Genomic DNA, 12166 nt, shown 5'->3' with positions numbered 1-12166 from the left:
TATTGTTTTATGGATTTCCTGTTGCAACTCCCTATTGAAAAGAGTTGGCTTTGTTTCTCAGCTGTATGAAAAGCCATTCAAATAAAATAAATTAACTGTATGCAGGGTGGGGGTGGGGATCTGAAATCAGCTACACATTACAGAGCAATGGTAAGGGAGAATAAGGGTACTCCTTACTTGTACATTGTGTGTAAAATAGTTAAATACAGATGTGATTTTTTTTTTAAAAAAACCCTTGAATTATGTGTATAAGAACTTCCCTCCCTTAGTATTGTATCTCTTATCTTTTGCATGAATCATGAAACTCCTTGTTTAGAAAGTGAAAGTGCTTGGCTCGTTATTTGGGAAAATGCTATACAAAATACATTTTATAATGTAAAAAATGTTGCCATTGAGGCTTGTAACTAAACAGGTTGTCAGTTGAGGGGGAAATGGGTAGCAAATTGGACAGCAGAGAAAGTCTGTAGCTGTTATGATGGTAGAGGGTTTCTTCAGAATATGTGAATGTTTTAAGATTCAGAAATAGTGCGTATGTAAAAACTTCTTGGCAGCTTTCGGTAACATTGGGTTTGGTATCTTTCTGGAAAGGCTGGCTGAGGTTGGAATGGAGGGCACTGTGCTTTGGGTGTTCTGCCCTTACTTGGCTGACCAATTCCAGAAGGTGATGTTGGGGCACTTTATGCCGTGGGGTCCCAGGAACTGTCTTTGACTCTCGTGCTGTTTAATATCTATTGAAAACCACTGGAAAAGATCATTCAGGGATCTGGAGTGTAGGCACCAATATGTGGATGACACCCAGCTCTGTTTTACGTCGTCTAAGTTGGGTAGGTCTGTGAAAGTCTGCCGAAGGTAATGGGATGGATGACTGAAGGCTCAGGTTTCTTGGGTGGCATGTAGCACCTTTAGCCAGCTTTGGCTGCTATGCCAATTAGGGCTCTCCCTTGAAAAGCAAGATTTGGCTACAGTGGCCCATGTTATTATCACATCCAGGTTAGATTACTGTAATGCATCTTGCCTGTGGCTGCTTTTGAAAACTGTTTGAAAAAATGGGTTGGTCCAAAATGCAGCAGCCAGGTTACTGTCAGGAACTGGATATGGGAATCAGATCACCCTGTGCTGAAAGATCTGCACTGGCCGCCTGTCAAAAGGCTGGTTCTTACCAATAAAGTTTGAAATAATTCGAGACCAGGAAACTTGAAGGACCACCTCCACCTGTATTGTCCATCCCACCAGTCAAGAGCTGTCTCTAAAGCCCTGCTCACTGTGCCCCTGGCTTCCCCCCCCCCATCTTCAGAGGTAAGGTGGGTGGTGATCAGAGAGAGGGCTTTTTCAATAGTAGCACTGTGCTTAGGAAATGCCCTGTCCCTTTTTTTAAAAAAATCTTTTAAATGTTTTATGATCTATTTTTAGGCTGCTCAATCTGTATTTCTGGTTGTTGTTATCCCCTGGCTTGTTTTAATGGTGTTGACCTTTTGATTATTGTCTTTTAATGGTTTTGTATTATTATCTTAGCTGTAAGCCACCTTGAAGAGGTCTTTTTGAAAGGCTGTATATACATTTTCTAAAGAAATAAGGCATATGGCTAAAAGAAATGGTTGTGGTTACTGTCTCTGTAGGATTTTCTAGTTCGGAAGGTCTTTATAGCTTGCTTTTGGCAGCTGTTATTCTAGTCTGCACATTTTCTTCCTGTAAGTCACCACAGTGCTTGAAAGCCCACTGAATTAAAACTAAGCTGCTGCATTTGTCCTTCCCTGCAGTGATCCAGACAAAGCTATACATACTCCTAAAGATGAGCTGTGCACAACACAGCAAGAGGTTTCTTTGAAGTTTTCACTCTAGCTGCTTTCTTTGCTGAAGAGGCAAGCTGCTTTTTTGTTTAAATGTAAAATGCAAAATGAAAAGCTTCCTGCTTCTTCAGCATGCAGTGGAACCTTCAGAGGAATATCCTGCTCTTCAGCATTTTTCTCTGATAAAAACAACAGTAACAGCTGCTCAGTGCCTGAAACTGTCATGGTACAGTGGGTGGTCCCCGCTGGAAAAAGCATCAATAACACTGGACCAAAGAAACTAGAGGGTACCATTTTTTAAAGAGTGGCTTTAGAGCTCAGATTTCCTGTAGTCTCAGAAAGTAGAAAAATAAGGGCAGAAATCATTGGGTTGGTTTCAAACAATCTCTGCTTGTGGCTCAAATCTCTACTTGAGAAATGGATCTTTATTTACCTGTGTCAGGATACCTTCCGGACCGATGTGGGATGCTTTGAGGAGATTACAGAGGGAAATGCAAACCGGTATAAATTGTTCCCCTTTTCTGCATGTGAAGAACTCCATCTTTAGTTTTCTGCTCAGACATAAGTGTCGCCATATAATGTTGGTATAGTACCCATTACAATCCTATGCATATTTGCTTGAAACCAAGTGCCATAGATTGGAGCCATACTGTGTTTTCTCCACTTCACACTTTCAAAAGGGAATTGGAGAAAATCTGTTGTATTTAACCAACCCATTAAATGGCGTCATGCAGCCTCCATTTAATTGGAAATAATGATGGGGTCGAGGAGGCCCTGCACTGTTGCTGTGATGAGTATAGAAATGGAGATACTTCTGCCATACCAACACAGTGGACATACGAACTTCTTCAAAGAAAAGAGTTTGCTTCCAGTAGCATTTTTGGCCACTATATTCTTATTTGGCCAGACAAGCATTTGCGATGTTCAGATAGTTGGATATGCCGAGATGAAGGAAGTCTATTTAAACAGCATGGTCCAGAGTAAACAATTTAAGTCCAAGTGATGTCAGAAATGCCTAATTTTTCTTTAGATGTATATGCTATTGGTGTATTTTCTGTTATTTCCTGTCAAGGGAGGATTGGAGACATAGTATCTATGTTTAGTTAATAGTAGTTCTTTTGTGCTTTAAGTTTTATTTAAACTAGCCATGCTGCCTTCATAAGGACACTAACTTTTATCTGAAAACTTCACACTCCAAATCTGCTAACAAACCAATGTAATAATCAAACCAGACTTCTTTCTAACGGCATTGACTGTCTCATGCCCAGAACTTTGTTCCGTTACAGAATCCTGGTTTCTGGGAATAAAGATTTTCACATGCTTTTTGATCTACTTCCATAGTCTCTTGGATCCCAGTAATAAGGTCCTGACTTCCTTTTCTCTCTCTCTTTTGGTTAGGGTTGGATTTTTTTCAGTACTCTGGGATTTCGTTTTGTACATAAGACACAAGCCCTTTTCAGATGCTTGAGCTTAGCACACCACAACCGTGTGTTAACAGGAGTGTGCGGTACTTGTGACCCTCCTAATAGCTATAAAATATATTAGTTCCTGAACTATTCGCTGACTCAAGAGTAGAAAATTTACTTATTTTAGCCAATTTTTTAGTTCAGGCCATGAGAATTTGGGCAGCTGACAAGAAACCAGCTTTTTCGTAGCTCATGTCCCCTAAAATAACCACCATGTATATACTGGGGATTCTGGGTAGTGCATGCTCCCATTACACATGGTTTGTGCACCATAATCTGAAAAGGGCTTCAGTGAGGTTGTGCCAGAAGAAGCACCGCAGCAGGCATTCCTATTGGATGACTTGAAGTATATTTGGTGTACGCAAATAGTATAGAAGTATATTTGGTGTACGCAAGATAAAAATTGACTTTACAGATGTTTTGCTCTTTTAGACAGAAATCAATTAGGGTGTGCTGCTCTATTGTATTAAACTGGCTGATGCCTGTTGGCGCCCCTAGTTGTTTACATAGTGAGAGATTTGCTTTACAGTTGTCAGATCTCCCCCCCCCTTCTTTTTCACACTGAGCTTGACCTGCTTTTGTTCAAATTTGCCCTAGTTTCTTTACAACTGAGAGTTTTATGAGTTATTATTAGAAAGTTGCATAGTGAGACCGTGTATGTATGTTAAAAGATGCTGTAAAAATAGGGAACGTTTGTGGGGAGTTTTATATGCACACAAATCATATTTTATATATAGGCTCTTGGGAGACTGAAGGTGAAGGAAGGGATGTGGGGAGTGGTTGGTGAAAGCGGGGCAGGGTCTATCTGCCACTGTTAATGGAGAGAGCACTGTATGAGAATATATTTGTGTGTGTGTGTGTGTGTGTGTGTGTGTGTATGTGTGAAAGGGATTGATTTCATTATGGAGGGGGAAGGGAATGGCGAGGCTGCAGCTGCTAGTAAATTGATACGGAAGAGTCAGCAGCATTGTCATGGGGGGAACCTCCAGTCTGCATTTCCTCTGCTTCTTTAAGAAACAGAAAAACTCTGCTGAAAACAAAGCCTTTCCAAAGTGCTCTTAGCTGTAGATAAGGAGCCAGATAACATCAGTGGTAGGTAGGAGCGTGTCTCTTAAAATCATTTATTTTAAAAAGTATTAAATCGCCACTGATGAAATGTTGTAGGGGTTCATTGCTTGTAGCAGTAATAGTTTTGCCAGTGCCACTTTTCACACATGTTTATGCTTATTGTGAGCACCTGTTTACAGGCAGGCCAAAGAAAAAGGAGGGTTACTTTTGATATTCAATTAAATCAATGGAATTTTTTTTTTACTCAGCAGAAACTATTGGAGAATTTAATTTAGAATGTGTTACTTGGTGTGAGAGGAGTGCTTTTCATTAGCACTGGAAATAGGATTATTTGTGGGCTGTAGGTGTATGCGATACATCTGTATGTACATACATCAATAATGGTGCTAAATAGCTTAGGTGGCATACATAACAGAAAGCCTTTATTGCTGCCAATCCCACCAGTCTTTATTGTTGCCACTATATGTATTTTATGTATATGTTGTTCTGAGATGCAACGCAGCTATCCGTTGGAACTGAGGGGGGTGAGGCTTCCCTCCATGGGAAGTACGGATGTTTTGGAGGCGTGGGTGGTGGTGGTAAGCTTTTCCAGTACTTTTTTTGGTTGTGAGTGCTTACCCTGTTGGGACCCTCGAGACTGGAGTACTGTACCATGTTGGCTATCCATGTAGAGACCAGAGGGGCAACTTACTGTCATGAGCTGTACTACTTTTAGCAGAACCTTAAAATGTGCCTTAGCCTCATGTGACCCTTTTGGCAGGAAAAATAAGTATACTGCTAAGCGAAACTCTCATTTATTTATCTCTTTGGTAGATATTTGGTCCTCTTGGCTTACAGCAATCTTTTCTTTCAAGTAAATGTGCTTAGGTTGTAGATTGTCACACTTCATGTATATTTGTTTTCCTGACTGAGGGGAGTTCTTGTAACAGTCTCAAGCAGGTTCTCTGGAGAGGTGGCATAGAAGTTTTCTGAATCAACCTGTGCAGTGAAATACTTAAGGTTAAAGCTAGATATGCAGTCTATGCTGGTTGTTCTCCCACCTCTCCTTAATTAAGTCGTACAATTGTAAAAGTTATTTTTGCTGGAATTCCAAACCATCATTTACCTTTGTTCTGTTCACATTTGAAATTGATTGATATATTGCTGTTATGTAGATCCAGAGGAATTAGCCGTGTTAGTCTGTAGTTGCAAAATAGTCAAGAGTTTGGTAGCACCTTTAAAAAAAATATATATATATATATATATATTCTAGTCACATAGTTTAAATACATTCTGGTGGTAGTTTTATTGGGCAATAAACAAATATTTTTAGCAGCATATACAGATCCTAGAATATGAGTAGCGTTCTGGGCCTTGCATAATGAAGTTCCTGACTATGGGGCATCTCATAATATTGTCTAAGCTGGATAAAGGTAAAGCTGAGTAAAAGGTTGCAGTGTATGGCCACCTTACTATCACTTGCTTTCTGTGAGCTTTGCACAGACATAATGCTTGGAGATGGCTTCAGTGGTTCTTTTTCTTTTTGATATTTTCTCAGTTTAGACAGGCAAGTCCTCTGGCAAAAGATCTGTCTGCATATAGTTGACTGCCAGAACTGTGTATTAGATCAAAGTTGTCTTTTGGAGTTTTTGAACAAAGTGCCCCCCATCCGAGCAATTGATGTCCCATAGAATGGGACTAACTCTTTGAGGCAGAATGCATGACTGGGTAAGGTATGAAGTTCTTGTGGTTTAGACAGAGGTTTACTGGATTTCTGTCATGGGAGCTTGTTGCAAGGGAACTGGTGGAGATTTGGCTTTTAAAAATTCACTTGGAATCTTAAGGTGCTGAAGCTGTGTTGTTTGCTTTTTCTTTTCTTTTTTTTTAGTTTGTTGCTAACTTTTGCCTCTTTAAAATTTTCTTGCAGGATGGACTGTTGAATTCAGGAAGCATCGCAGACCTGGTCATACAACCCAGCTGGCTTGCTCTCTGCTTTATTTATCTATTACTGGTTATTTAAATTGAACTTTTAATAACCTGCCAGCTGCTCTTCAGACACACATGGTGCATTGTTGTCATTCCCAGAATCGCATCTTTGAAATCCAGGCCCTCAGTAACCTTCATCGAACAAAGAGGCGACCTAGAGGATACATCTGCAGCAGGACGTTTTGAAACCTGCTGCCCTCTAGCTTTCTTGGCCGGTGCTGGTTTTTTTTCTAGCACATCATGGAGCCCACAATGGAGTATTGCTTGGCACAGGTTCTGCAGAAAGATGTTGGGAAGAGACTTCAAGTTGGCCAAGAACTGATAGACTATTTCTTGAATAAACAAAAATCAGCTGACCTTGAACACGATCAGACCATGCTGGATAAAATGGTTGATGGTCTTGCTACCTCGTGGGTCAATTCCAGCAATTATAAGGTAAGATTGATTTGCTGAGGTAGTATTGTCAAGTACTTCAACTTTGATTTATTCGCACATGTTTCTCCATCAGTTATGGAATTAGAGATTTCACTCCTTACTTAAAAATTCTGTACATCTTGCATACTTCTTATTGATCAGTAATTGATGTAACAAATTCTTTATCTTGCAGCAGTTTATTTATGTGCAGAAGATTTGACAGAGTTTTGTAAATAATATCTGACTTCACTGAACTGAACATCATGCCCTTAAAACAGGAATACCCTTAAAGTGCTGGTGGATCAGTATTCCCTGAAGCTCATTTATGACCCATTCTGGATGCGTTGGACAAAGTCTAAGTCAACATGAAGAACTTCATTGATATTGTTTGCTATTGGTCTTCAGCAGCTTGGATTTTAGGAAGGATCCTCAGTATGACAAGAATTTAAGTGATTAGGTACTGGTTTTCTGAGCTTCTTTCACTCTGTCTAGCCATAATAATATTTGTACAAAGATGGAATTGAAAATGGTCTATTTTTATAAACAAGGCATTGTTCAAGGGTGGAAATAATACATTCTAGGCTGCTGCCCAAAATGGCAATCCTGGGTAGAGTTACAGATAGGAAAGGGGAGTACATCTGTTCTGATGCTATTCTTCTGTGCATTTTCCTACCCCCACCTTGCCCTTCATGGTGTTGGCTGCTGCTGGTAATATGGAGATAAATCACAAAGTTCAGGGTGCACAGCTACTTCAGCCTACTAGGAAAGTTCCTGGAGGACCATTGGTGGCCAGGAGCAAACTGAGCTGAGTCCCAGAGCTGATGGCAGTATCTTAAGGGTTCCTTGGCTCAGCTTGTTCCTAGGCTGCTTGAATGACCCAACCCATGCAAAATACGGAGCTGATCTGCTTGAGGGACTGGTTTGCTGTGTGAAGCAGGTTCCCTTGTGAAGGCAGCTTCAAGCTGCCTTCTTGTGACAGCTAAATCTTGAGAAATACCTCCCAATAGAAGCATGAAATGGGTGTTTGGGAGTATTGTCATATTTTCCCCTGTTAGAAATTGTGGGAAGGGCAGATGGGGTAGGCCACATTAAGTGCTTGTGTTTTACATTGCCATTGGCTCCTGGCAATACTGGACCTGATGGGGTTACTTCATTAAAACCACATGATGCGGTCTTAGAGTAAGTCAGACTATCTAGCTTTGTGCTGTCTGCCTTGGCATTCCACCACATGTGAGCTCTCTCCCCTGTCAGTGTTCACTAAATACTTCTAATACACAGTTCAGAGTTGTTGAGATTCAGTTGCCTGATACACTATGCTATTTTATTTTATTTTTGTTAACAGGAAGCGTAAAATTAACTTGGTATCTTTGCAGTGTGTTCTCAGATCTTGTGCTGTTCTAGATTGCATTACAAGCCTCCTCTAACTTGCCTATTGGAAAACACCAACTGTCCAGCCGAAGTTTTAAACTAACCAATTAAGGAAAGCCCCCTCCCCTCAGTATGGAGGAAACCAATTACATAATACCACCAGGAGAAGTTCAGGAAGACTTTGACAGCTGAAGAAAATGTAGCTTTAGGTTTGGGTGTTGGTCTCTGTGACCTCACTGGAGAAATAACAGACTTGGATCTTTAAGTACTGGTCACTGCCATATGGGGACTATTTATAACTGCTTGTTATCTAATTCTTAGCAGCAAGTGGAACAGTTGTTAGCAAATCGTTCATGTTGAAGTTTGAGTGAAGCCATAAATAGTCATTGTGAAGGAAACAACTCCTTTTCTGATTAGCAGAGCTAGAGTCTTGATTGGGAACTTCTGACAAGAACATTATGAGACTTCATTTCTACTACAAGTAAACAGAAAAAGTTTGTTCTTATGGATTTTGAAGATATTTTCAACATACTAAAATTTTGAAGGTTGAAGAAAATTCATTAAGCTTTTGTACCAGATTTTTTCTACTCTATGAGAGAAGGGGACAAGCGGTGTTGACAGACCCATATTCCCATTCCATGTTTACAATACATGATGCAAAACCCCACAGTTCGCTGGTGTACATGATTTGCTATGGTGGTGCTGCCATTTTAGAGGGAGTTTACACCTGGGAACTCCTTTGAATTTCATTGTGAAGGCCTGAGTCTGTTTCGGACTATTGCAGTTAGGGTAGAAGAGGGGATCGTGCTTCCCCTGTGCCATTTTTCTGATGGAAAAGTGTACAGGCCAATAATAGCGGAGAAGGCAAGATCCTCTCCTTGCCCTGTGCCGTGGTGGTTCTGACCGGCTCCAGCAGTGAAGTTTAAATGAGTTCCATGGTGGGAACTCACTCTTGAAAATGTTAGCTCATCCCTGGAGGTGAGCTCAAGGACTCCCATCTCATCTAGTTTGGCCCTAAGTAAATTGAAATCAATGAGATTACAAGGGTGTTAATCTGTTTAGGATGGAACAGTAAAACTCTTAGATTCCAGTCTCTGTTGCCCAGACATGTACATGTTTGATGCTGGTATCTAGGAACTTCACATTAGGCTGGAAACCTATGTGGGTTCCTGTCAGATACGTTGATAGGATCAAATACTGCTATTACTATGGCAGTGGTGAATCATTGCTTTCGTGTGTATTGTATTATACAATGGTTTTATTGATTAAAAACTAGTACTAAATACTGCTGGCACTCTTAAATCCACATTAGAAATGGAACTTCATGCAGCTGACATGAGTGGCAGAATTAAATGAATTAATTCTTGCAGCCCTGATTGCTTTCCTCTACCTGTAGGATTGGCAAATGCTCCTGGTGGGGAAGATAGAGGGTGAGTGAGAGAGAAGAAATTCTTTTTTTTAAAAAAAGATTTTATTGGTGAGTTTGAATTTTCCGATTTGATACATACGTTCCCTTCATATCTAATTAGTTCTATTCTCCACCCTTTTCCTCCCCCCTCCCTATTGACTTCCAACAGCTTTCCAACCCTTACCCCCTTTTATTGCTTAATTCTATTTCACTTATATTTTCCTGCAACACATAGATCATAATTTCTCTTACTCTAAGCATATTCTAATTCTTTTATACATATACTCTATCAAATATACTATCAATATAGTATTTGTTATATACTATACCATCCAATATAGCATAGCATGCATTGTAATATAACATAGCATATATTTATCTGCAACACATAGATCATAATATCTCTTATTCTAAGCATATTCTAATTCTTTTATGCATATACTCTATCAAATATACTATCAATATAGTATTTATTATATACTATACCATCCAATATAGCATAGTATGCCTTGTAATATAACATAACATATATTTATCTGCAACACATAGATCATAATATCTCTTACTCTAAGCATATTCTAATTCTTTTATGCATATACTCTATCGAATATACCATCAATATAATATAGTATAATACTATACCATACAATATAGCATAGCATGCATTATAATATAGCATATCATAACATCCCAATATAGTATGCAATGTAATATACTAACACCATACATCATAATATATTATATATAGTATAAATTTTCTAATGTATCAATTTTACTTTTCCTTTGTTAAACTGTATATTCTAAATCAAATTTTCTTAATCATAAAATTAGCTTAGATTGTTATAATTAAATTTCCCCCTTAATGGTAAAGTCACTTCGAGAGAGAAGAAATTCTTGATCATTTCCATCCACTCACCTGCTGTGCTACTTGGCTCTGTGTTCTAAAATAGCATCTCTCTGAAGATGTCAGCACAGTTTTTTTTTATTTTTGTGCCCGTATTTGGCACAGAAATGCTGATGGGATTTACATTAGTTGTACCTTCTGCAGGGGTTCCTGACCTACATTTCCAGTGTTAACTGTGACAGGAAAATAGATTAAAATATAAGCAAAGTTGCATATACCTTTTGACATAAAAACCCAAGATCTTTGTATAATATTTTATACATGGCATATATTTGCACAAAAATTCTTAATTTACATATTAAGGTTCTTTTCTTACTAAAATTGGAGTGTTTGTGTAAGGAAGGAGTAGAGATTGAGGGAATAATTGAACAGAAAATAGGAACTATGTAAAGATACAGGGAGCAGGACAGGGCATAGAACAATATCCTACTGACTGAAGGCTTTCCACCTTATTTTTCCAGTAGACAGTTCTAGGCATAGTTTTATCATGAAATTATGGCTTGGATCCACTAGAAGATTTCCATATGTGCTAGGGTCCTTGTCAAGCAGAAGTGTGGAAAAAGTGTAGCCCGATGTTACATACAGCATATCCTGGTCCCTTTTCCCACTTGCGCAAGAGACTGTGTAAGCAGTTTTGGGGCACTAGAAGGAAAGCGCTAGCTGTATTGTAAGGATAATAATAACACTGACTGTGTTCACTGCTCTGAGTGGGCACTAATCCATATAGAACAGTGGTATATAAGAACACTATTCATTATTGGTCTTCCTGTGTGGTCCCCTGACCCTAAGTTGCTTCTTTGCTGCCGGCCAATCAGGATTGTTGGTAGGAGCTTCTCCATTCTCCATAAACCTTGTCAACTGCATCATAGATTTCCACCTACAGAGAGACAGAAGGAAAAAATGAGCTAAATTCTAAACTTGCTCGTGGCTGTTAAACCCTTATTTTAAAAATGCACCCAGTGTGTGACAAGAATTACGAGTACGGAAGGGCACTAGCTCTGCCTTGTCTGCCTGGGTGAAAGCCACAACATGAATTCCTGCAAGCATTGCCAGCTCTTCACTCCAAGGCTAGAGCTGAATGAGAACTAGACTCAAGGCTATGCCTTGGGAACAGGCACTGTCGGCAACGACCAGCCTGTATTTTCGCATTACATGTCTAAGCTATTCCTTAAGGGATTAGGTAACATGTTCCCACCAATTACCCAATTAATGCCACAGTGGTCAGTACATTTGTTTCTAGCTAAATTGGTGAAGAAACCATTCAAACCTTTAGCTAAATGCCCCTTGAGGATGTCCTCTTACAAAGTAGCATTTTTAGTGGCGGTTACATCTGCCAGGCGAATGAGTGAACTAACAGCTCTGAGGAGGGATCAGCCATTGGTTAAAATACACCCAGAAAAAATAGTAAGACTAAGTCTTAAGTTTCTTCCTCGGGGTTTCCAAATTCCACATGACATGAGATAGTGTTACCAGTGTTCTTTCTGTCGCCTACATCAGAGGTGGAAAGAGCACTTCATAGGATGTGAGAAGTGCTCTTTTGTTCAGTTTGGATTGTACATACCAGTTTAAGTTAGGTACCTAGCTGTTTACTTGCTACACAAGACCCAAGAAAGGGAAGAGGGCATTTTCAGAAATCATTGTGAGATGGGTGATACAGGCCATCAAACTATGTTATCAACCCATTGACCTACTTTGTCCACTAGAGATCCATGCACATGCTGCCGGGTCTCAGGCGACATTGGCAGCACTCCTGAAGGGTGTTCCATTACTTGAGATCTGCACAGCT

The 12166-nt window shown here is 39.6% G+C and overlaps 1 protein-coding gene across 1 annotated transcript in view; it reads left to right on the top strand.

The window, feature by feature from the left end:
- The window catches only part of CLASP1 (cytoplasmic linker associated protein 1), a 252409-nt gene that overhangs the window by 23792 nt on the left and 216451 nt on the right, over positions 1 to 12166 (top strand). The window contains exon 2 of the mRNA XM_054969847.1: positions 6228 to 6721. Coding sequence (XP_054825822.1) covers positions 6527 to 6721 — 195 coding nt within the window. The 5' untranslated portion in view covers positions 6228 to 6526. The remainder of the gene's footprint in view (positions 1 to 6227; positions 6722 to 12166) is intronic.

The sequence above is a fragment of the Eublepharis macularius genome, chromosome 2 (assembly GCF_028583425.1).
Source record: "Eublepharis macularius isolate TG4126 chromosome 2, MPM_Emac_v1.0, whole genome shotgun sequence".
Lineage (NCBI taxonomy): Eukaryota > Metazoa > Chordata > Lepidosauria > Squamata > Eublepharidae > Eublepharis > Eublepharis macularius.
The sequence above is the reverse complement of the archived record's forward strand: the minus strand, read 5'-3'. Positions and strand labels throughout refer to the sequence as shown.